The sequence below is a fragment of the Heterodontus francisci genome, chromosome 2 (genome assembly GCF_036365525.1).
Source record: "Heterodontus francisci isolate sHetFra1 chromosome 2, sHetFra1.hap1, whole genome shotgun sequence".
Classification (NCBI taxonomy): Eukaryota; Metazoa; Chordata; class Chondrichthyes; order Heterodontiformes; family Heterodontidae; genus Heterodontus; species Heterodontus francisci.
In genome coordinates this window covers 169,792,436-169,819,025 of record NC_090372.1, presented here as the reverse complement: position 1 = coordinate 169,819,025, position 26,590 = coordinate 169,792,436, and the positions used below count along the sequence as shown (strand labels likewise).

Below are 26,590 nucleotides of genomic sequence, written 5' to 3'. Positions count from 1 at the left end.
TAATAGACAATGCCTTCTTGACTTTGTGCCATGAATGAGCTCTGCAACAGCTTCTTCCAGGGCAGCCATTGCCACAAGGTAACATGGCGTCACCCAAGGTCTGGACATTGGCACCAACTAGACGTAGTCATCACGAGGAGGTGTGATCTGCCCAGTGTTCTTCACACCTGCATCTACCACAGTACAGACTGCAACACCGATCGCTCTCTTATCAGCAGCAGAGTGAAGGTGCAGCCCCCGAAAGTTCCACAGCTCCAAACACGATGCCCCAACACACATCAACATCTCTTGCATAAGCAATGATGCCAAATACCAGCACTTTGCACTGCCGATAAAATACTTGCTACCCACCAAAGCTTAACGGGAAGCACCGAAGCTGGCACTGATGAAGCTTGGAAGTCACTAAGCTCAATTACCTATGAAGCAGCAGAAGTATAATTTGGTAAAGGTAGAACGCACAACAAGGACTGGTTTGAGACCTACTCAGCTGAGATGATAATCTGTCATTGATGCAAAAAACAAAGCCTGCATGATGCACAACATAAACACAACAGCTAAGAACACTGTACAACCTGAAAGTAGCCAAGGAGAGAGAGATACTGCGCAAACAAACACAGGATCAACTTATATCAAGAAATCCGCGCTGCAAGTGACAAAGGAAATCTACAAGCTATGTACGAAGGGATTAAGCAGCCCCTTGGCTCTGCCATCACCAAAGTTGCTCCCCTGAAGTGGGCAGATGGTGAATTACTCATTGACAGAAACAAACAGAGTTAGTGGAAGTACTGTTTTCTGTGTTGTTCAAGGAGCTCACACAAGTTCTTTGAGTCAGAAGGGAATGCATGGATTTGAAAGGCCTCTGAGCAGAAAACTTGCACTCAGCCATGGGGGCTATAGTTGCAGTCCCTCTTGGGCTGCAGCATGACATCTAGATGGAGCAAAGACAGCAGAGAGAAGCTGCTTGCAGAGGGAGGAGAAGGAGGGCTCTCAACAGAAGGCCATACCCACTAAGATTGTTCCGAGAGTACTTCTCCTACCTCCACCTCAGCCAGGAGCAGTGTCTGCAGCAGCTACGCATCACCAAGAAGGTGGTTACTGAACCAGACATGCAGCCGCAGAGCAAGGCGGGAATGGCACTGCCAGTGACCACCAAGGTCAATATTTACACCTCGCGATCCTTCCAGGCTGAAGCCAGTGATGTTGCTAACATTTATCACTTCGCCATGCATCACTGCATCCAGGTCATTGAGATCCTGTACACAAGGAGAGGGAACCTAATTCTCTTCTGTCTAAGCAGAGAGAAACAGGAGGAGCAGGCATTTGGCTTTGCTAGGTAGCTGGTTTTTGAATGGTGCAGGGAGCCGCCGACTGCATGCATGGGACTCTGCAGGCACCACATCTCGAAGGGGACATATACAGAAACCACAAAGGATTCCACTCCCTGAACATGCAGTTAGTGTGTGACCACGCACAGACCATCATGTTGGTGATTGCTCACTATCCTAGCAGCAGTCCCAATGCTTTTATTCTGTGCCAGTCAGCCATTCCCACATCTTTGAACCAGAGGGTGACTGCTTAGTGATGAGTACTACCCACGCTACACATAGCTAACAACACCACTCCACTATCCAACCACACACGGACAGCATTATACAAGAAGAACTATGCTGCAACCGGAAACGCCAACCATCAGCGTCCTCAGATAACATTTGGGGGAGCCCTATTGTTCTTACTGGAGCATGTCTTGTGATTTGTGGTGGTCTGCTCCATACTGTAGCGTCCTCCACAACCTGGCAATCATGAGGGTGCGCCCTTGCCACCATGGCTTTGACAATCACTTCAGGAGGAGGCGGACTAAGAGGTGTCGAGGTACTGAGACACATTGTTCTGGACAGGCTGTCATTAAGCATCTCACAAGACTCCACTTCCCTCGAAAAAAATCCCCAGATCACCATTTCTCCACAATTCCCCACCTTATCATCCCTCTGTTACTGATCAACACAGCATTCTCTTGGCCAAAATTCTAAAATAAAAGACACCACAATCCAACCATTCCATAATAATTTTATCCAACAGCACTCCCAATAATACATGCAATGCTCAACTATTCACCCTTGTGCTTTCCCATTCCCAGGTGTCTTGCAGGTGCCTTTGCCTGGCCTAAGGCATGGACATAGATGGATTCAACAATACCGTTGCTTTGGCCTCAGTCAGTGCCATCTTCTCCAAGAGGCTGAGGAGCTGCAACTATGCCTATCCCCTGCCGTTTCACTAGATCAGTTCATGGGATGAGAAGGATGTCCTATGATGAGAGGCTGAGTAAGTTGGGCATATACTCTCTGGAGTTCAGAAGAATGAGAGGTGATCTATTGAAATATACAAGAAGGGGCTTGACAGGTTAGACACTGAGAGGTTGTTGCCCCTGGCTGGGGAATCTAGAACATGGGTGCAAAGTCTCAGGATAAGGGATCGATCATTTAGTAATGAGGAGAAATTTCTTTACTCAAAGGGTTGTGAATCTTTGGAATTGTATACCCCTTAGGGTTGTGGATGCTCCATTGTTGAGTATATTTAAGGCTGAGATAGACGGATTTGCGGTTTCTCAGGGAATCATGGGATATGGAGAGCAGGCAGGAAAGTGGAGTTGAGGCAGAAGATCAGCCATGATCGTAACAAATGGTAGAGCAGGCTCGATGGGCAGTATGGTCTACTTCTGCTCCTAGTTCTTATGTTCTTTCCTGCTTCCTCCTGTTATGTGCCACCATGTCCTGCAAGAGAGAGGGAAGAGTGTCAGTGAGTGTGGTGCAAAGTGTTTGGGTGATGTGCCTGTTATAGCGAATAGCTGGAAGTATGCGGAAGCTGTGAGTTGTGGATGGGAGGCTTGTAGCAGTGGTAACTGTGTGAGGTTTGCATCAGTAGTAAGTGTGCAAGGCTGAAGCGGACATATGAATGTTAGGCATGAGTCCAGATTGCTATAGATTGTTGATGCATGAGTGGTGAGGCTGTGGTGGATTGAGCACTGTGAGGTTGGTAGCGTGCTGTATAAGAGATGGCATTTGAAGATGCATTCACTGACCTCGACGACTCGTATAAGTCACTGAACTTTTATCTGGCAGTGTAACCAGCTCCTCCATCTTGTGGCGCCTGCACTCTCTTACCTGAAATGGCAGCCTGCTGCTTCTTCCATGCTGGAGGGCCTCCTATTGGCTCTCTAGCTTCAAGATGCTGCTCACTGTCCTTAATTGGAAGGTGAGCCTGCCCTCTGGCCGCTAGTTGGCCAATTCGGGGAAAATCACAGTCAGGTGACAGAAGCCCACAGTGCGTGGGCAGCAGACTCCCATTTGACCTTGACATTGGGGTCCCAAAGCCCAACAGGAAAATCCTTCCCCCTGTATCAGACTTCCTGTCACACTTTTTGATTCACTTCCTTTTTGGTATCAACCTTTTTGATTTGCTCAAATTTCATACTCAACAAAGTTACAACTCAGTAGCTAAATGCAACAAATATTTACCAACGAAACAGAACACAATCTGAGCCATGAGCCAATCAACTCTCTAATTTTTTTGAATGCCTTTCAGTTGGAACCAATCAAATTTCAGTAACTATGACTGGGCAAAATTAAAATAAAAGAGACAGGAACTGAACCAATCGGAATACTTTGGGAAAATTTTACATGCCCTATTTTTCCCCTCAGTCAACTACACACTTGTTAAAAAAGTAAACTACCATTTATTATGCACTTGCAGGCAAACATATGAAAAATATATATCAGCTTACCTATAAAGTTGCCCAACTCCAGAAATATATCCAGTTAAGTATTGTCCCAGAGCCTAATCTCAATCAGGTCCCTGGGGCTAGGATTTTGACCCATAGCGCGTTACCATACACCACCACCAGCCCAAACTGATTTGTGTCTGTCCACTCCAACTTCAGTATATTCTTTGCCCTAAACTTGCTTAAATGCAATTACTAACTGTACACATTACAGTTTCTGGATCTGAGGACCTTGTCTCCAGGATAGCTGTGCTCATGGCCCAAGCTCCAGGAATGCAATTCCGGGCCTCATTTCTTAAAAAAAAGTCACTATCCATCATTGGTATTAAGTGGATTTTTGTTTCAGTTTCAATTCTAGGTATGTCTATGCTCCCTGTTTCAGCCCCATGAACACCTATGTTGGAGTGAGCTCCAGGAAAACCTTTTCTCCTGGCCCTGGTCCCTGAAATGCTTCTGTTGCCTCATTCAACCCAACCACCCAGAAATGCCTGGAAAGGCCTCAACTTATTCAGGGCCCAGTAAGCTTCTTCCTAGCCATAGCCCTACAAATATCTGATCTTCTGGCCATGGCCCCACAAATGCATACACACATGGCTTCAATCACAGCTCACTGCCTTGCTCAAGGAACATCTCTGTTCCTGGCCTCAACCTCAGTACATTTGTGGCCTAAGGTGAAAATTTCTTCCAATCCTGGCTTCAACATTAAGGTGGTCTTTCTCTACTTTAGTCTTCAGGTTGGTCAGTTGCAGCTCAATCCCAGCCATGATCCTAGAAATGCCTGTGCTCTGGACACCACCTCCAGGAATAACTACTCCTGGCCTTGTCCCATGAACATTATGCATCTATGGCTGGCTCTCCATTAGATTTTTCTGCCTATGAGAAGAAATACTTTGCCTCCATTTTCTATCCCTTGACTGAGAGCCATAGAATATTAAAATCATCGGCACAGACCAAAACCTACAATACCTCTATGCAGTGTTTCATACACTGATACATTTGGGATTTCTTACAAGTTGTGCAGAATTTGACAAGTAATGCCTTTATATTTATAATTCTATTTAACATTCTGAATATTATCACTATGTAGTTTTTGCAGCTTTGAACTAATTCATACCTCTGTTCTTCCATTTGCATCACAAGCTAATGAAGCCACAACTAGTGCAGCTTTGCTCTGTACCAGAGTGTTGCTAGACTTCAATGGTTCCACAATGGCAGTCATAGCCCCATAACTCTGAATACTGGCACGTATAGGTTCCTGTAGGGCTAAATTAGTAATTGTAGCGGCAGCATTGACAATAATGCCATCTTCTGGTTCAGTTAGCAATTTCACCAATGGCTCCACACCTTCAGCATCAAACACAGCACTGTTACAAATGAAATAAATATTAGAAACAAACATTTCTTCTTAAACTTGGTCAGAATGAAAAAGGTATCTCTTGGTGCCTCTGCTGCTTTTTTCCCCCATCCTTTTACCCACAAAGCTTTTTCTAAGGCTCCCATCTGTTCTAACCCAGAATTTGTATTTTTATCTCTCCCATCACCCTTATGCCCTGTCCAAGCTCATCTTGTCCACAAGAAAGCTTCTGCTCCATTGACCCCATTCCCATTAAACTGCTGATGAAATAACTTCCCTTACTAGCTGCCATATTAGCTGATATTGTTAATGGTTTTGTCTCATGTACTGCCACTTTCTCCATCAAATCTGCTGTCATCTCCCCTCGCCTCAAAATGCAACCCATGACCCCGCCATCCTTGCAAACTACCACCTATCTCAAACCTTCATTTCCTCTCCAAAGTCTTTGAACGTACTGTCACCTTCCAAATCTGTGCCCGTCTTTCCTGGAACTCCGTAACTGAATCCCTCCAAACAGGTTTCTGCTTCTGCCATAGTACTGAAGGCTCTTATCAAAGTCACAAATTACATCCTATGTGATTGTGGCAATGGTAAACTGTCCCTCCTCATCCTTCTCAACCTATCTGCAGCTTTTGACATGATTTTTTTTGACATCATCCTCCTCTGACACTCTCCACCATCATCCAACTGGATGAGAGTGCACTTTCCTGGTTCCATTTTTATCTAGCCAATTGTAGCCAGAGAATCATCTGCAATGACTTCCCTTCCCGCTCCCACACACTGACGTTTGGTATATCCCAAAGATCTATCCTTGGCCCCTTCCTATTTCTCACCTACACTGCTGCTCCTTGGCAATATCATTTGAAAACACAGTCAGTTTCCTCAAGTACGCTGATGACACACAGCTGTACCTCACCATCACCTCTCTCGAATACTTTACTGTATCTAAATTGTCAGACTCCTTTCCAGACATCCAGTACAGGATGAACAGAAATTTCCTCCAACTAAATATTGCGAAGAATCAAGCCATTGTCTTCGTTCCAAATCACAAATTCTGTTCCCTAGCCACCAATTCCATCCCTCTCTCAGGCAACTGTGGGTGGCTGAACCAGACTGTTTGCAACTTTGGTGTCATATGTAACCCTGAGATGAACTTACAAGCAAATATTGGCTTAGTGGCAGGAGGCAGAGGGTGATGGTCGAGGGTTGTTTTTGCGATTGGAAGCCTGCGACCAATGGTGTACCGCAGGGATTGGTGGTGGAACTCTTGCTGTTTGTAGTGTACATTAATGATTTAGATGTGACTATAGGAGGAATGATCAGTAAGTTCGCAGATGACACGAAAATTGGTGGTGTCGTAAATAGTGAGGAGGAAAGCCTTAGATTACAGGACAATACAGACGGGCTGGTAAGATGGGCAGAGCAGTGGCAGATGGAATTTAATCATGAGAAGTGTGAGGTGATGTATTTTGGGAGGACTAACAAGGCAAGGGAATATACAATGGATGGTAGGACCCTAGGAAGTACAGAGGGTCAGAGGGACCTTGGTGTACTTGGCCATAGATCACGGAAGGCAGCAGCACAGGTAGTTAGGAAGGCATATAGCATACTTGCCTTTATTAGCCGAGGCACAGAATATAAGAGCAGGGAGGTTATGATGGAGCTGTATAAAAATCTAGTTAGGCCACAGCTGGAGTACTGTGTACAGTTCTGGTCGCCACATTATAGAAAGGATGTGATTGCACTGGAGAGGGTGCAGAGAAGATTCACCAGGGTGTTGCCTCAGCATTTCAGCTATGAAGAGAGACAGGATAGGCTAGGGTTGTTTTCCTCAGAGCAAAGAAAGCTGAGGGGGGACCTGATAGAGGTATACAAAATTATGAGTGGCATAGATAGGAAGAAACTTTTTCCCTTAGCGGAGGTGTCAATAACCAGGGGGCATAGATTTAAGGTAAAGGGCAGGAGGTTTAGAGGGGATTTGAGGAAAGATTTTTTCACCCAGAGGATGGTTGGAATCTGGAACGCACTGCCTGAAGGGTTGGTAGAGGCAGGTACCCTCACAACATTTAATAAGTATCTAGATGAGCACTTGAAACACCATAACATACAAGGCTATGGGCCAAGTGCTGGAAAATGGGATTAGATAGGTGCTTTATGGCTGGCACAAACATGGTGGGCTGAAGGGCCTGTTTCTGTGCTATATAACTCTATGAGATATTAGCCACACCATCACTAAGGCCACCTATTTCCACATCCATAACATTGCCCGACTCCACCCAGACTTAGCTAGTCTGCTGCTGAAACCCTTGTTCATGCCTTTGTTATCTCTGGACTTGACTATTCCAACACTCCTGGCTGGTCTCCCACATTCTACCCTCTGTAACGTGAGGTCATCCAAAACTCTACAGCCTGTATCCTAACTCCTACGAAGTCCCGTTTGCTCATCATCCTTGTGCTCGCTGACCTATGTTGGCTCCCAGTCAAGCAACGGCTCCATTTTAAAATGCTCATCCTTGTTTTCAATTCCCTTCATGATCTTACCCCTCTCTATCTCTATAATCTCCTTCAGCTGTAGAACCCTCCAAGATATCCATGCTCCTCTGGCTCTGGAGCATCCCCAATTTTAATCGCTCCACTGTCGGCAGTGCTAAGTCAGCTGCCAAGTCCCTAATTGCTGGAATACCCTCCTTAAACCTCTTTGCTTTTCTTCCTCTCCTTCCTCCTTTAAGAGGCTCCTTAAAACCTACTTCTTTGATCAAGCTTTATATCACCTTCTGTGGTTTGGTGTCAAATTTTGTGTCATAACAGTCCTGTGAAGTGCCTTCGGACATTTTACCATGTTAAAGGCACTAGGTAAGTACTTAATATACAAGTACAAGTTGTTGCTGGGGGAAATGTTTACCTCCATATGTATCTCAAGTAGACATTTATTTAGATATCTCATTATTTGAAAATAATCAAATTTGCAGAATTTCTCTGAGTTGCACAGGTCTTCCATTGGTTCAGTTTCCTATCCCCAACATTTTATAGAAAAAAGACACACTCCTCCTTAAGTGGACATCACTGGAGCATGCTTTGCTGGAGAAATACTAACTGGACTCCATTATGAATCCTGTAAACAGAATTATTTTCAAAATAAAAAGTAACTAGCTATCTTGGATACACATATTCAGTAAGAGTTTACTATTTGTAAGAAAGGTCAGGGTTGAGAAAGTCACTTGGCTCAAAGAAGTTCATCTCTCCCAAGTCTAGTACTTGCATCCTTATTTATTTTTCACATTGTGGTTATAAACAACAACAATTTGCATGTATATAGAGCCTTTAACATAAGAAAATGTCCCAAAATGGTTCACAGGGGTGTAATGAGACAAGAAATAGACACCAAACCAAAGAAGGATATATTAGGATGACTGACTAAAAGGCTTGGTCTGAGGTATGTTTTAATGGGGGTCTTAAAGGATGACAGAGAAGTGGAAAGGTTTAAGGGAGGGAATCCAGAGCACAGGGCTGAGATAGCTGAATGCATACCAACCAATAATGGGGTGTAGGGAGTCTTCTTTGGGCCTCCTTATCTCGAGAGACAATGGATACGCGCCTGGAGGTGGTCAGTGGTTTGTGAAGCAGCGCCTGGAGTGGCTATAAAGGCCAATTCTGGAGTGACAGGCTCTTCCACAGGTGCTGCAGAGAAATTTGTTTGTTGGGGCTGTTGCACAGTTGGCTCTCCCCTTGCGCCTCTGTCTTTTTTCCTGCCAACTACTAAGTCTCTTCGACTCGCCACAATTTAGCCCTGTCTTTATGGCTGCCCGCCAGCTCTGGCGAATGCTGGCAACTGACTCCCACGACTTGTGATCAATGTCACACGATTTCATGTCGCGTTTGCAGACGTCTTTATAACGGAGACATGGACGGCCGGTGGGTCTGATACCAGTGGCGAGCTCGCTGTACAATGTGTCTTTGGGGATCCTGCCATCTTCCATGCGGCTCACATGGCCAAGCCATCTCAAGCGCCACTGACTCAGTAGTGTGTATAAGCTGGGGGTGTTGGCCGCTTCAAGGACTTCTGTGTTGGAGATATAGTCCTGCCACCTGATGCCAAGTATTCTCCGAAGGCAGCGAAGATGGAATGAATTGAGACGTCGCTCTTGGCTGGCATACGTTGTCCAGGTCTCGCTGCCGTAGAGCAAGGTACTGAGGACACAGGCCTGATACACTCGGACTTTTGTGTTCCGTGTCAGTGCGCCATTTTCCCACACTCTCTTGGCCAGTCTGGACATAGCAGTGGAAGCCTTACCCATGCGCTTGTTGATTTCTGCATCTAGAGACAGGTTACTGGTGATAGTTGAGCCTAGGTAGGTGAACTCTTGAACCACTTCCAGAGCGTGGTCGCCAATATTGATGGATGGAGCATTTCTGACATCCTGCCCCATGATGTTCGTTTTCTTGAGGCTGATGGTTAGGCCAAATTCATTGCAGGCAGACGCAAACCTGTCGATGAGACTCTGCAGGCATTCTTCAGTGTGAGATGTTAAAGCAGCATCGTCAGCAAAGAGGAGTTCTCTGATGAGGACTTTCCGTACTTTGGACTTCGCTCTTAGACGGGCAAGGTTGAACAACCTGCCCCCTGATCTTGTGTGGAGGAAAATTCCTTCTTCAGAGGATTTGAACGCATGTGAAAGCAGCAGGGAGAAGAAAATCCCAAAAAGTGTGGGTGCGAGAACACAGCCCTGTTTCACACCACTCAGGATAGGAAAGGGCTCTGATGAGGAGCCACCATGTTGAATTGTGCCTTTCATATTGTCATGGAATGAGGTGATGATACTTAGTAGCTTTGGTGGACATCCGATCTTTTCTAGTAGTCTGAAGAGACCACGTCTGCTGACGAGGTCAAAGGCTTTGGTGAGATCAATGAAAGCAATGTAGAGGGGCATCTGTTGTTCACGGCATTTCTCCTGTATCTGACGAAGGGAGAACAGCATGTCAATAGTCGATCTCTCTGCACGAAAGCCACACTGTGCCTCAGGGTAGACGCGCTCGGCCAGCTTCTGGAGCCTGTTCAGAGCGACTCGAGCAAAGACTTTCCCCACTATGCTGAGCAGGGAGATTCCACGGTAGTTGTTGCAGTCACCGCGGTCACCTTTGTTTTTATAGAGGGTGATGATGTTGGCATCGCGCATGTCCTGGGGTACTGCTCCCTCGTCCCAGCACAGGCATAGCAGTTCATGTAGTGCTGAGAGTATAGCAGGCTTGGCACTCTTGATTATTTCAGGGGTAATGCTGTCCTTCCCAGGGGCTTTTCCGCTGGCTAGGGAATCAATGGCATCACTGAGTTCCGATTTGGTTGGCTGTATGTCCAGCTCATCCATGACTGGTAGAGGCTGGGCTGCATTGAGGGCAGTCTCAGTGACAGCATTCTCCCTGGAGTACAGTTCTAGGTAGTGCTCAACCCAGCGGTCCATCTGTTTGCGTTGGTCAGTGATTATGTCCCCCGATTTAGATTTGAGGGGGGTGATCTTCTTGATGGTTGGCCCAAGAGCTCTCTTCATGCCATCATACATTCCTCTGATGTTTCCGGTGTCTGAGGCCAGCTGAATATGACTGCATAGGTGTTGCCAGTAGTCGTTTGCGCAACGCCTAGCTGTTCTTTGTGCAGTACTTCTGGCTGCTTTAAGTGCTGCGGATGTTAAATCGCTGGGGGCTTTCTTGTAGTTCAAAAGTGCAATGCGCTTAGCGGCTATGACAGGTTCCAGCTCTTCATTATGAGATTGAAACCAGTCTGCATTTCTCTTCGCACTTTTGCCGTAGGTGGTCAAAGCTGACTCATAGATGGCGTCTCTGATGTGGGCCCACTTGGTCTCAGCATCCCCTGTGGGAGTGTTTTGAAGGGCTGTTACAAGTGAATTTAGAAATTTTTGTAACAGCTGTGGGTGAGAAATTCTGCTCGTGTTGATGCGCGGGTGGCCCTTCTGCTTGGAATGATGCAACTTCTTTGGTCTGAGTCTAACCTTGCTGCACACCAGGGAGTGGTCGGTGTCGCAGTCCGCACTGTGGAAGCTGCGTGTGATTTGAACACTGTTTAAGGCGGCTCGCCTTGTGACAATGAGGTCTAGCTGGTGCCAACGACGTGATCTTGGGTGCCTCCATGAAACCTGGTGACAGGGTTTAGTGTGAAAGAACGAGTTGGTGATGCAGAGGTTATGATAGGTACACAACTCAAGCAGTCTCTGCCCGTTCTCATTCATCCTTCCAACGCCATAGCGCCCAAGGCAGGAGGGCCATGAGTCATGGTCGGCCCCAACCCTGGCATTAAAGTCCCCCAGCAGGAATAGGTGTTCGGTGTTGGGGATGCTGCTAATGATGTTATGGAGTTGTTCATAGAACTGGTCTTTAGCTTCAGGTGCGGAACAGAGTGTTGGAGCATAGATGCTGAGTAGGTGTACTGGACCAGAGGTGGTGAGCAGTCGGATGGACAGTATGCGTTCCGAGCCATTTGAGGGAGGCTCTATCATGCTGAGCAAGGAGTTTCTGATGGCGAAGCCCACTCCATGCTGTCTTGGTTCTTCAGGATCCCTGCCCTGCCAGAAGAAGGTGTAGTCTTGCTCTGCTAGAGAGCCACTCGCGGGGAGGCGAGTCTCCTGAAGTGCTGCAATGTCCACATTGAGTCTACTGAGCTCGTTGTTAATGATGGCGGTCTTCCGAGAATCGTTGATTTGTGTAAGGTCTTCCGACAGGCCAGGACACATAGTTCTGACGTTCCAGCTTGCAAAGCGAAGGGCTGGTACCTTCTTTCCTTTTTTCATGTTGTTCGGTGCGGTGTATCAGTCCACCTTTCGGGCAATGACCCTGAGCTCCAAGCACCCATTGAAGCAGGCAGACTGTGGCGGGACAGAACCTTATTGACCGGGGGCTGCCCGGTTTGAGGCGGGCGGTAGCTGTCCAGTGAGGTGCAATGACCTCTCCCACCGACAAAGGCAACCCGTGGCGCCCAGTTTCTACGCCAATTTATCTGGACTTATAACCCGTAACTGCTGCCTTCCGTGTTGTTTCAGTCGCTGTGAGGCAACTATGGAGTGACCTCTCCATGGCGCATGCCTGGGCAAATTTATGGAGGTTGAGAGTTGCCCAGTCGTCAAAACCCCCCTCTCGGCCTTTCTGGTGGGGTCCAAAGGAGTGCAGGACACGACGTTTGGCACCAGTATGGCTGCAGGAACTGCCGGAAACATGCCAAAGGTGACACATGACCGCCTACGGGGTTCCGCTCCGGATTTTCTGTTAGGGTTTACTCCCTTAGCCTTGGTCTCTCCCGAGACGCCCACAAGGCAGTGGGGTTGTTGGGGCCCCTACACAGGTGTAGGATGGTGCCGGTGGGAGGAGGGGATGCAAGGGGGAGGGGTAGAGGGAGGGGGTGGGGGGGGGTGCAGGGGAAGGGGGTGCGGGGTGAAGATGGTGCGAGGGGGGGGCGGGCTGGGACGGGGTTGTGAGGGGGTGAGCTGAGAGGGTGGAGCAGGGAAGGGGACGGGGGTGGGGGGGGGGGGGGTGGAAGGGGGGTAAAGGGGGGGGGAGGGGGGGTGGAATCTGGTGCAGGTAATAAGCCATTTCCTCAGTGCCCACCATCGACGTCCGGAAAGCTCATCCACGTCCTTCGGGAGGTGAAGCATCATTTGGCAGACTTAGAGGTGATTACATTTGCTAAGGGTTTTTTTTTTGCAGTGGTTTAAATAAAGGCATGCAGCATTGCCGACAGTGCGCTGCAGATGCTCTCCGAGCCATCTCCCGCGGGCGCTTTGAAGTTGCGGCCGGGGGGGCCGTTCGTGGATGTTTTGGGTGTTCGGGGCACCTTTTCACAGGACTTCTCTCGGGTCCCGCAGCTCCTTCTTCACCTCAATGGACTTACCGCATGCCGTGGCTGCAGACACTCTGGACTGTGAAGACAGCAGGATCGGAGATTAAAGTATCGGCAGCTGTTCTCGTCAGTTTCATCCGGATCAATTTCATTGAGAAAAAATTGAGTGTAGGGAGTGAGGCATGCGAAAGAGGCCAGTGTTGGAAGAACAGAGTTCTTGGAGGCTTATAGAGCTGGAGCACGTTACAGAGATAGGAAATGGCAAGGCCAAGGAGTGATTTAAATATGAGGATGACATTTTCAAATTATGAGGCGTTGGTGGACTGGGAGCCATTGTCCAAAATGCAATCAGGATGATGGGTGAGTGGGACTTGCTGTGAGTTAGAATGCTGGCAGCAGAGTTTTGGATGAGCTCAAGTTTATGGAGGGTGAAAGATCACGCATCAGCTAGGAGAGATTTGGAATACTTGAGACTGGAGGTGAAAAAAAGCATGGATGAGGGTTTCAGCAGCAGATGGGCTGAGGCAGAGGTGGATAAAAGTGATGTTATGGAGATGGAAGTAGACTGTCTCTGAGATGAAGAGGATATGTGGTCAGAAGCTCATCCCAGAATCAAATAGGATGCAGCAGTTGCGAACAGTCTGGTTCAGCTGACTGTTGTCAGGGAGAGGGACGGAATCAGTGATGAGGGAGCAAAGTTAGTGATGGTGGTCAAAGGTAATGGCTTTGGTCCTCCCAAAGTTCAATTGGGGATAATTGTAGCTCATTCAGGAAGGGATATTCGACAAGCAGGCTGACCACACAGAGGCAGGAGGTAGTTGAGACAGGTGGTGATGAAGCAGAGCTGTGTGTCATCAGCACAAATGTCAAAACTGATGGAAAATGTCACTGAGGGGCAGCATATGGATGAGAAATAGGAGCAGCTGAAGGATAGGTGTTTGGGTAAAGGTTCTGGTTCTGGAAGAAAAACCATTGCAGGAGGCTCTCTGACTGTGACTAGATAGGTAATAGTAGAACCAAGCAAGGGTAGCCCCACTCAACTAGACAACAGAGCAGAGGTATTGGAGGAGGATAATGTGGTTGACAGTGTCAAAGGCCACAGAGAGGTAAGAAGAATGGTCGGGGAGATACTGCATTATTAAGGTTACAGAGGGTCTGATGTCTCAGTTATTTGATTACTCATTGATTATGGTAGTTTCATTGCTGCGACACGGCAGAAACGTGAACCTCTCCAATCAAACATAGTTTGCAAGAATGGTGGGCACGGATTTGGGAAGCGACAACACGTTCAAGGACTTTGGAGTGAAAAGGGAGGTTGAAGGTGGGGTGTTAGTTTACAAGGACAGAGGAGTCAAGGGTGATTTTCTTTAAGGAGGGGGGCGGGTATGGTGGCATATTTGAAAGCGATGGGGACAGTACCGGAACTATTTACAATGTTAACACGCATGGGGGTCAGGAAGGGAAGTTGGGTCATCAGTACTCTAGTGGGATTACGACCAAGACAGCAGGAGATGAGATAAGGTGAGCTCAGAGAGAGCATGAGGGGAAATGGAAGGGAAACTAGCGAAAGATATGGGTTCAAGACTAGGCAGCAGAGGCAACTGAAATAGTGGTCTCAATTTCAGTAACAAAGAATTCCATGAATTTCTCACACTTGTTGGAAGAGTACAGCCTATCTAATAGCTGACTAATCTTGTTGAACTTGTTTTGAGGAGGTCACTAATAGGTAGACAAGGAAGTGTATATGGATGTTATCCATATGGATTTCCAGAACACATTTGGTAAGGTTCCACACAACAGAGTATTGGCAAAAATCAGAATGCACAGAATAGGAGGCAGATACTCACTTTGGCAGAATGTGACAAGTAATGTTTCCAGGGATCTGTTCCAGGGCGTCAACTTTTCACCATATTTATTAATGATTGGATGAGAGAATCCAAGTTTGCAAAGGGGACTAAATTAAGAAGGACAGTAAGTAGTGGAAATGGGAGCAGGATGCTGCAAAGGGACATACACACATTAAGTAAATGGGCAAAACTATGATAGATGGAGTTCAATGTGGGTAAGTGTGAGGTCATTCACTTTGGACCTAAGAAAGATAAACTGTATTTTCTAAATAGTGACAAACTAAGTGATGCACAAGAACAAAGAGATTTGGGAGTCCAAGTACACAGATCATTTAAAATTCATAAAGAGGTACAAAAATAAATCAAAAAGGCTAATAGAATGTTAGCCTTTGGCTCAAGAGGGTTGGACTACAAAGGGAAGTTACATTCAGTTGTACAGAGCATCGGTCAGACTCTGTCTGGTTCTCTTTGTTCAGTTTTGGACACTGCACCTCAGGAAGGATATAGTGACTTTGGAGGGGATGCGGCACAGATTCGCCAGAATGATACTCGGGCTAAAAATATAAAATTATGAGGACAGGTTACATAAACTTAGCTTGTAGTTCCTTGAGTATAGAAGATTGATGGGTAATCTAACCAAAGGGTTTAAATGTTAAATGGATTCAGTAGGGTAGATACAGAAAAACTATTTCCTCTGGTGGTGGAATCAAGAATGAAGGGACATAGTCTTAAATAAAATCAGAGCTGGATCACTTAAGCGGGAAATCAAGAAGCTTTTTTTCATGCAAGCATAATAGAAATCTGGAATTCTCTCCCCAAAAGTATGTAGATGTTGGGACAATTGGAGCTTTCAAGTCTAAGATTAATAGATTTTTTTAGATAAGGGTATCAAGGGACTGGAGCCAAAGGTGAGTAAATGGAGTTGAGGTATAGATCAGCCATGATCTTACTGAATGGTGGAGCAGGTTCAAGGTGTTGAATAGTCTAATCATGTTCCTATGTAACATAACCTTCCTCTGTCTCACTTTCTTTCAAGTTACTCAGCAATTTTGAGTCTGAACCTGAAATCTCAAACCATGGTCAGGATTCTTACATTTTTAATTAGTACAATGTACATTACCAAGGGTGTTGACTTGGTGTAGAAGTTGAGTACATTCACCTCTGGAACCAAAATTTAAATTCAGCAGAAACTGCTGATTGCATAGATTCTAAGTAACGTAAGTTTGGGGACTTCAAACTTTGCAGTGTTTGGACATAGCCTCAAAATATAACCTATCCATTAAGTTAAGATAAAGGCAGCTGGAGCCAGAGATGGAATAATTCATACTGGTGTAATGGAGATGCTATTTTGAGATTGGGATTAAGGCACCTTGTTAGACCACTGTAGATGGATCTTTCGAGGCTAAAATTCTGGTGTTCTGCTCTGCTGGCAGAATTGCAGTAGAGCAGAACTCCCCTCTTGCCATACATATGGCCACTGACCCCATCCCAAATTGTGGAGATAGGGATATTGACTTGATCAAGGCAGGCATCCTTTTCTGTAAAGGCACAAAGGCAGTTTTGCCAGTCTACCAGCAGATGGTGGAACACACCCCATAACCGTACTACTTGTCAAAGAAAAAAAGGCGCCAATTTTTAGCTCTTAAAGGAATCATATAGAATTTTTTTTATTCGTTCATGGAATGTGGGCTTCACTGACTAGGCCAGCATTTATTGCCCAGCCCTAATTTCCCTTGAGAAACTGAGTGGCTTGCTTGGCCATTTCAGAGGGCATTTAAGAGTCAACCACATTGCTGTGGGTCTGGAGTCACTAGGCCAGACCAGGTAAGGTCATCAGATTTCCTTCCCTAAAGGACATTAGTGAACCAGATGGGTTTTCACAAAAATCAACAATGGTTTCATGGTCACCATTAGACTAGCTTTTTTTTTTAATTCCAGATTTATTAATTGAATTCAAATTTTACCATAAATAAACATAACTATCTTTTGGATCAATTTTGGTTGTCTAAGCAAGGTCTAGGGTCTATCCAAAGGTTGCAACCAAACTTCCAGTGAAGCCTTAAAATGGAGGAAATAGGCAGAATTTGCAGGGTAGCCCAGGAACTCGCCTGATGTGCAAGCAAGAAAAAGATGTGCCTTCTTCATCACTGGAATTTACGGTGGTGCTTTAAATTCAGGGTAGAATCTCAGCAGAACCAGGTTCAGCCCCAAATTCTTATCTCCACCCCTGACTCACCCTCTATTGCAACTCTACCTTTCCACCATAGACTCATAGAGTCATTTACAGCACAGACTGAGGCCATTTGGTCCATCAAGTCTATGCCGACTCTCCATGGAACTATGCAGTCAGTCCCATTCCCTGGCTCGAGCCCCGTAGCCCTGCAAGTCTATTTCTCTCAAGTGGTTATCCAACTTCCTCTTGAAGTCAGCGATTGTCTCCGCTTCCACCACCGTTGTGAGAAGTGAATTCCAGGTCATTACCACCCACTGCGTAAAAAAGAGCTTCCTCATATTCCCCATGCATCTTTTGCCCAAAACCTTCGATCTGTATTCCCTAATCCTTGCACTATTTGTTAATGGGAACAGCTTTTCCTTGTCTAACTTATCTAAGCCTGTCATAATCCTGTAAACGTCAATCAAATCTCCCCTCAATCTCCTGTGTTATGAGAACAAACCCAACTTTTCCAACCTAATCTAGTAACTAAAATCTTCCATCCCTGGAACCATTTTGGTAAATCTCCTCTGCACCCTCTCACGGACCCTCACATACTTCATAAAGTGTAGTGAACAGAACTGGACACAATACTCCAGTTGGGGCCTGAATAAAAGTTCTGCATAACTTCCCAGCTTTTGTACTCAATGTCTCTAGTTATGAAGCCCAAGATCCCATATGCTTTACTAACCACTCTCTCAATATGTCCTGCCACCTTCAAAGATCACTGCACATGCACATCCAGGTGCCTCTGTTCCTGCACACTCTTTAGAACTGTGCCATTAAGTGTATATTGCCTGTCCCCATTCCTTGTGCCGAAATGCATCACCTCACATTTGTCAGTATTAAATTCCATCTGCCACCTCTCTGTCCATTCTGCTAGCCTATCAGTGTCCTTTAAAGGCAGTTCATATCATCCTCACTGTTTGCAGCACCTCCAAGTTTGGTGATGTCAGCATTCTGTGCATTCCAAGATCCAAGTCATTTATGTATATGTAAAAAAGCAGTAGGCCCAGCACTGACCCTTGGGGAACAGTACTGCCTACCATTCTCCAGTCTGAAAAACAACCATTTACTACGACTCGCTGTTTTCTGTCCTTTAGCCAATTTTTTATCCAGTTGGACACTGACCCTCCTATTCCATGAGCCTTTTATCTGGTACCTTATCAAATGTTTTCTTAAAATTCATATAAGTCTTCCCACAGGGATTTCAGCCCTTAGTTTACATCTGAGCATGATATATCTAATGTGACAGTGATTCATGCTAACATGAGGGTTTTGAAATTATGGTGTGCAAATATTAGCTTGAAACTTTAGTATAAAACTCCTTTGTTTAAATCCCGTTCAAAATATAAAATGCTGACTAAGGAATTTCAGACATATTAAATATATGTATGCTGATATTCACAAGGTGCAATTTCAAGGTTTGGGTGTGCAAAATGGATAACAAACACCAACATTTACAGGAAAAAAAACTGCATGATAAACTCAAGTGTAAAGTAGGTATAGCATTAATAATAAAACTGTTTACCTAGCATTGCTAGAATTCGCTGTTGTTAGATTTGCTAGAGCTAGGGCTGCAGCCTCTTTCATTTCCACATTGTCACCTGTCAGTAATGGAACCAAGTGAAGAATACCTCCTGCAAAAAATATTTTAGAAATCTAGTTTCAACTTTACACACGTGCAGTTGTCAATTAGAACATCTGCTATTCATAGAACAACCATTTAACCTTAGAATAATATTAAGTCGTTCATATTTACCTTCGGTTCTGAAAGCCTCTTTGCTTGCTACATCTTCACACATAACTGACACTGCTTCACAAGCAGCTGTTCTGACTCCATCATTGTTGATTCCTAAAAGCATCACCAGTGCCTTTTCCACACCTTCTTGATGGAAAATGTGTCTAGTTTCACCTTATATCATTAAGAGACAAATCAATGTGAAGGAAACTTTCAAAACAAATGCCATTTATGTGGAGAGTTCTTTGTACATTTAATAACTGTAATAACAAATGGAAAGTATGAAAAGGAGACTCAGTTAATGATATATATGTGGCCTTTAAATCTTCTAGAATAATGTAATAATATTTTTTAAGATACCTTGTGCATCAGCCTTAATTTACTGACATGTAATTTTTGTACAAGCCAGTAGATGGTGCGTAACTTCATAAAATTTATAGCAAAGCAATTCAGCAACAGACATCATTCCACCATATCGTCACTATAATTTTTTCTGGCTATAACCCTCTATGCTAACTCCTTCAGGTCTGAAATTTCTGTACACTTTGCAAAAGGCATGCATATTGGCTATCAGCAATTTTCAATAAATATTATTGAACGATATTAAGGAAATTAAAACCATGTACATCACACAAAGCACATTTCTTGACTGCAGAGCAGTGTTCCTTAAATGAAAGCAAACAACTGTCTATATACTGGCCAAATTTTCCTACCATACAAACTCCCTTGAAAATCTGCAGTAATACAAATACAGCCAGCAAAGGTTCACTGTGAATATCATGCACTAACACCACAAACTACACTGGCATCTGCAATAAAAACCATTGGCTGGCCAAAACAAAGTTAAAATCACTTCAATAAAATGAATACATGCACCTATAAAAATAGCATGCTCTGGAGTGATTTCAAGGCAATAATGTAAACTTGAAAATCAGTTGGTAGAATAGTACAGCACAGAACATTCGGTCACAACTCAGTTAATGATGCCAAATGGGACACTCGAGTAAATTATCAGCAATCACTCCCAAATATCCATTATTTTGAAAAGCATAGGTCAAAATTACCATCACTGTCTTTACAATTGGGCTCTTACAGGCTCATTTCCAATAAATACAAAATTGTAATATAGACACGTTACTTGTTGAAGACAGGGAGCAAAGCGGCCCAATTTTCAAAGCAGTTACTACTCCACAGGATTGCTTGCAATTTTTTTTGCTGAAAGTGGTCCTTGGGAAGTTAATATAGTTGCATAGTATTTTCAGCCTTACTGTCCGCCCAAACTCAAAGCGTTTGCTCATTAGTTAAAGGGCAGACTGAGAAAAACAAAGATGTTCTCTGAAGCACACATGTTGCTCTATGAACCTCTATTTTATGTGATCTAATTAAACTGTAACATGCCCACATTGGAGGACGTTTGATAACAGTGTATATTAATCTTGCTGGAAACCTATGTAGTAATGCAAATGTTAATTTGGGAATCGAGAGGGAAAACTCTCCACTGGTTGATCTCCACCTAGCACAAAGGAAGGTGAATTGGCTGTTGGAGGCCAATCAACTCAGCCCCAGGTCACTGATCAAGAGTTCCTCAGGGTAGTGTCTTAGGCCCAACCATCTTCAGCTGCTTCATCAATGATCTTCCCTCCATCGTAAGGTCAGAAGTGGGGATGTTCATTCATGATTGCAATTTTCCGTACCATTTGCAACTCCTCAGATATTGAAGCAGTTCGTGTCTGCATGCAGCAAGACCCCTGGACAATTCAGGCTTGCTGATAAGTGGCAAGTAATATTCGCACCACACAAGTGCTAGGCAATGACCATCTCCAACACGAGAAAATCTAGCCGTCTCCCCTTGACATTCAATGGCATTACCAATGCTGAATCCCCCATCATCAACACGCTGGGGGTTACCATTGACCAGAAACTTAATTGGACCAGCCACTTAAATACTGTGACTACAAGAGCAGGTCAGAGGCTGAGAATTCTGCACCAAGTAATTCACCTCCTGACTCCCCAAAGCCTGTCCACCATCTACAAGGCACAAGTCAGGAGTGTGATGGAATACTCTCTGGATGCCTGCAACAATGCTCAGGAAACTCGACACCATTGGGACAAAGCAGCCTGCTGGACTGGGACCTCATCCACCACCTTAAACATTCATTCCCTCCACCACTGGAGCACAGTGGCAGCAGTGTGTATCATCTACAAGATGCACTGCAGCAACTTACCAAGGCTCCTTCAACAGCACCTTCCAAACCCTTGAACTCTACCACCAAGAAGTACAAGAGCAGCAAGCACATGGGAACACCACCTGCAAGTTCCCCTCTAAGTCACACACCATCCTGACTTGGAACTATATCGCCATTCCTTCACTGTTGCTGGGTCAAAATCCTGGAACTCCCTCTCTAACAGCATTGTGAGTGTAGCTACACCACAGCATTGTGAGTGTAGCTACACCACATGGACTGCAGTGGCTCAAGATGGCAGCTCACCAGCAACTTCTCAAGGGCAATTAGGAATGGGCAATAAAACGAGTACATTCCACCCAGAGTACATTCTGTGCCCTTGCCACCCTCAGTGCTTCCTCCAAGTGGTGCTTAACTTGGAGGAGTGCTGATTCATCAGCTGAGAGCAGTAGGTGATAGTAGAAGGTTTCCTGCCCATGTTTGACCTGATGCCATGAGAATTCATGGGCTCCAGAGTCAATGTTGAGGAGTCCCAGGGCAACTCCCTCCTGACTGTATAACACTGTGTCGCCACTGCCTCTGCTGGGTCTGCCCTGGTGGGGTTTGGGACAAGTCATACCCAAGGATGGTGATGGTGGCATCCAGGACATTGGCAGTAAGGTGTGATTCTGTGCGTATGATTATGGCAGGCTGTTGCTTGACTAATCTGTGAAATAGCTCTCCCAATTTTGGCACAAGTCCCCTAAATGTTAGTAAGGAGGACTTTGCAGCATTTGGTGTGCTGTTGTCGTTTCCGGTGCCTAAGTCAATGCCAGGTGGGCCGTCCAGTTTTATTGCTTTTTGACTTTTCTGTGGCACTTTGGTACAATTGAGTGGCTTGCTAGGCCATTTCAGAGGGCATCTAAAAGTGTGATGGAATTTCCATATATTTTTTGTTAAAACTTGGAATATGTACTTTTAAAACTGAAGAGGCTGACCTTTGTTTTTTTCTTAAAAAGGTTGACAAGTAAACAAGTATTTCTGGAAAGCAGGTGATTTCCAGTTAACATAGCAGGGCATTTTGATCTAAGAGCTATCCTTTGTTGTAACAAGAGAGAATTTATGACTTAGCATGAGACTTGCTTGGAAAAGTAGTTTCACTTTGAACTGTTAAAAGATGCTGTTTTTTGGACTAAAAGCAGGCAGTTGGAATCTGTATATGGATCTGCCAGGAGAAAAAAGATAACTGTTACCTCTCTTTGAAGAATCTCTGCTTGTGAAAAGCAAAAGCCTGAATGACGTGGTACTCTTGCCTCCTGCATTTTTAAGAAACCCTGAATGCTTGCAGAGACCTTGCATCTTTAAAAACAACTTTGGTATTGAATGTGTGTGAAAACTGACAGCTGTTGCTGCACACCTGATGGAAGACCTCTGTGAAACTTCTGCAGTTGAATTTCTTTGAATGCCTAACCAAAACAGACTGTTCATCAACCTCGCCTGGAAAGATTCCGAGTGGCATCCAACTATTTGACTTTGGGACACCTCGCCAAACCAAAGGACTTCCATTTCTTCGCTTCAGTATGTTATTTTTTAAATTTCCTTTTATTCCTTTGAAACAGCTGTAAACCAAAATCCATTTTTTCCCAGTTAACTAGTTAGGACAAAAAAATACAGGGCTTTAATGTATTTCAATTTGTGTATATATTTACTTCATTATTGGTTAAGGCTTGGTTTTATAATAAAAGGATAATTTTGTTGTTTATTAAAGAAACCTGGTTGGTGTGTTTCATTCTGGGGTCAAATAGAGTATGTAATTGACTGTTTCGGTTAAGTGGGAAAATGTATTGATGTGTTGTGACCTGTGGAGAATTGGGACCAAATTGACAGTGCACTCCTCCCGCCTCGGTCATAACAAAAGTCAACCCCATTGCTGTGAGTCAGGAGTGACATGTAGGTCAGACCAGGTAAGTACAGAAGATTTCCTTCCCTAATGGAACCAATGGGTATTTATGACAATCAATGATAGTTTCATGGCACCATTGCTGAGATGAATTTATTAATTCATTGAAATTAAATTCCACCAGCTGCCTTGGTGGGATTTGAACCCATGCCTCCAAGGCATTAGCCTCAGCCTCTAGATTACTAGTCCAGTGACATTACCACTCACTACTGTTTAGTCAGATGATCAAAAGCTAGGTTTTAAGGAATGTCTTAAAGGAGGAAAGTGAGGTAGAGAAGCAGAGAGAAGGAGGGATTTCCAGAGCTAAGGGCCTTGGCAGCTGGAGGCATGGCCACCAATAGTGCAGCAATTAAAATTGGAGATGCTCAAAAGGCCAGAATTAGAAGAGCATGAATGATTCAGAGGGCTGTGGGGCTGGTGATTACAGAGATAGGAGGGGTGAGGTTGTGGAGGGATTTGAAAACAAGGATGAGAATTTTAAAATCAAGATGTTGCTTGACTGGGTGCCAATCTAAGTCAGTGAGCAAGGGGGTGATAGGTGAACAGGACTTGGTGCCAGTTAAGACATGTTGTTACGAAAGTCCTTTTTTTTTGTTAAGTATATGTTTTTGAGGACTTATATTTAAATTGTGGAGATGGATTTATTGGAAGGCTGAAGATTTCATAGAAGCTGGACTTAGCTTTTTTGTTGACAGTTTATTGAAAGGACACTGAGAGGTTATTTAAAAACAGCCTTGCTGGAAGTCATGTGCTTTAAGCAATAAACAACAGAAACCTTTGTGAACAGGGGAAGCTGTTTACAGAGAAGTGATAGGTCACGATTTATAGGGGTTAGGATGCTTGACTCTTGAGATATTGTTTTTGGTTTCACTTTGGACAGTGTGCTGGGGTGTGAACTGTTTTGAAGACAGTTGGAGAAAACCAGCCAAAAGAGCAGCTACCATTGGCTCACCCGCTTCCATCTCTTTGAGAACTTCCTGAGAATCAAGTGTAAGAAATAGAGAAACTGATGCTGCATTTCTCTTGAAAAGCCTGCCAAAAACTCCTGATGTTGCTGTTCTCCTGGACAGCCTGCCAAACTGATCCTCAATGTTGCCTGAATAGAACTGCTCTAGAAAGATCCCAGTGACAGTCGTCTACATGTATTTGGAACACCAGACCAAAAAGGGACAACTGACGTTTTTCCATATCTTCTGTTTTTCTTCAAGAATTAGCAAGTATTTGGCAAAAGTATTCTTATTTGTCATTTTTTTTTGTAACAGACCTCTGCAGAGAGAATTTCTGTATTTTTTCCAATGTGTTTGTAAGTTTGTGTGTGGGGAATTTAAAAAGGGGAACTTCCATATTTCAATCTGTGTGTTGCTGGTTTTGTTTTACGATAAACTGCTAATTTTGTTGTTTATTAAAAAAAACCTGGTTGGTGTATTTTATTTTGGGATAAAGAGTAGAGTATATGATTGACTACATCAGTAACTGGGTAAACATTTTACAAGATATATGTTGTGATCTGTGGAGAAGTGTAAATAGAAAAGGCAGTGCACTCCTCCCACCTTGGCCGTAACAATGGGCAGCAGAGTTTTGGATGATCTTACAGTGAGTAGAATGTGGGAGGTCAGCCAGGAGTGCATTGGAATAGTCAAGTCTAGAGGTAATAAAGGCACAAATGAAGGTTTCAGTAGCAGATGAGCTGAGACAGGAGGTATGTCGGGCAATGTTATGAAGGTGGAAATAGGTGGTCTTAGTGGTCAGAAGCTCATCTCAGGGTCAAATATGATACCAAGGTTGTGAACAGACTGGTTTGATTTGGATTGTTGCCAGGGAGAGGAATGAAGTCGGTGGTTAGGGAACAGAATTTGTACCAGGGACCAAAAATAATGACTTCAGTCTTCCCAATATATAACTGGAGGAAATTTCTGCTCGTCCAGTACTGCATATCGGAAAGGCAGTCTGATAATTTAGCAACAGTGGAGGAGTTGAGAGAGATGGTGGTGAGGTAGAGCTGTGTGTCATCCATGTACTTGTGAAAACTAAAGCTGTGCTTTCAGATGATGGCACCAATGGGCAGCAAGTAGATGATAACTTGGAGGGGGGCCAAGGATAGATCCTTGGGGGACACCAGACGTAATGGTGCAGGAGCAGGAAGAGAAGCCATTACAAGTGATACTCTGGCTATGATTAGACAAATAAAAATAGAATCAGGTGAGAGCAGTCCCACCTAGTAGACAAAAGGGAGAGACATTGGAGGAGGATGGTGTGGTCAACTGTGTCAAAGGCTGCAGACAGGTCAAGAAGAACAAGGAGTAATGGTTTACCTTTATAGGATGTCATTTGTGACTTTGATAAGAGTCGTTTCGGGAGGAAACCTGATTGGGGGAAATTCAAACATGGAGTTCCAGGAAAGATAGGCATGGATTTGGGAGACGATAACATGCTTAAGGACATTGGAGATGAAAGGGGGGGTTGGAGATGGGGTGGTAGTTTGCAAGGACAGTGGGGTCAAGTGCTGGTTTTTTGAGGAGAGGGGTGATGACGGAAGATTTAAAGGAGCTGGAGACAACACCTGAAGAGAGAGAACCATTTACAATATTGGCTAACCTGAGGATAAGGAGGGGAAGTTGGGTGATCAGTAGTTTAGTGGGAATAGGGTTGAGGGAGCAAGAAGTGGATCTCACGGACAAGATGAGATTGTGAGATCAGAGAGGGCATGAGGAGAAATAGAAGAGAAACTAGAGAAAGATGAGTTCAGGGCTAGGGCAGCAGGGAACTTAGAAGAAGTTTGGCCCGGTGAGCTAGTGGAAGGGAGGGACGCAGCAGAGGCAGCTGAACAGATGGTCTTGATCTTAGTGACAAAGAAGTCCACGAGCTCCTCGCACATATTGTTAGCGTTGAGGGTGGAGGAGACAAGGGAGAATGGTTTGAAGGACCATTTACAGTAGAGAAAAGCAGGAGTTATCTTTACATTCCAGGAGGATTCTGGAATAGTGAGCTGTCTTAGTGGACAAGAGCAGGACCCAATAGTGCTTTATGTGGTCCAGCCAGATCTGGCGAGTGGATAGCTAAACCAGTGTCCACCATATCCTTTGAAGTCTGCGACCCTTGGACTCTAGGGAGTAGATATGAGGGCCGTAGCAAAGGGAACAGCAAGTGTGGGAGAGAATAATGATTTTATTGTAGACTAGGGTGTCAAAGGTGGTGGTGAGGGTGCAGTTGAGCAAATCAGTAGCTGTGGAAATGTGGCGAACAGAAGGCAATGGCTAGAGAGTTAGGATTTTGAAAATGCAGTTGTAAGTGAATTGGGGGATAGTTTTTTTAGGGGCAGGTACAGAAGGAAGTAGGGTTGGTTGTGCAAAGGAGATATGTTGGACAGCGATACAAGAAAGTGATCAAAGATGACCTTATCCACATGAGATGGCAAGGTCAAGGCAGTGGCCACGAATATGGGTTAGGGAGTTTACATGGAGGGAGAGATTTAGGGAGGATAAGAGCGCCGTGAACTCAGAGGAGAGAGAATATTATTGAGTTGAGATGGAAGCTGAAGTCACCAAGGATGAGAAGTTGTTTGGTGCAGAGGCTAAGGGAGGAAAACAGTGAAGATATCTCGGTGAGAAAATGTTTGTGGTACTTGGCAGGGCATTAGAGAATGATGATTTTGAATGAGATATGAAAGAGGTGGAACAAGGTGAAGATACTCAAAGGAGA

The 26,590-nt window shown here is 44.7% G+C and overlaps 1 protein-coding gene across 6 annotated transcripts in view; it reads right to left on the bottom strand.

Annotated features, from left to right (window-relative positions):
• armc3 (armadillo repeat containing 3) overlaps positions 1-26,590 on the bottom strand; it is a 258,598-nt gene that overhangs the window by 79,511 nt on the left and 152,497 nt on the right. For all 6 annotated transcript variants that reach the window (XM_068013721.1, XM_068013745.1, XM_068013732.1 and 3 more), the window contains 3 exons: positions 18,791-18,943; positions 18,560-18,668; positions 4,890-5,139 (listed from right to left, as the gene is read on the bottom strand). In XM_068013721.1, coding sequence (XP_067869822.1) covers positions 4,890-5,139; positions 18,560-18,668; positions 18,791-18,943 — 512 coding nt within the window. The remainder of the gene's footprint in view (positions 1-4,889; positions 5,140-18,559; positions 18,669-18,790; positions 18,944-26,590) is intronic.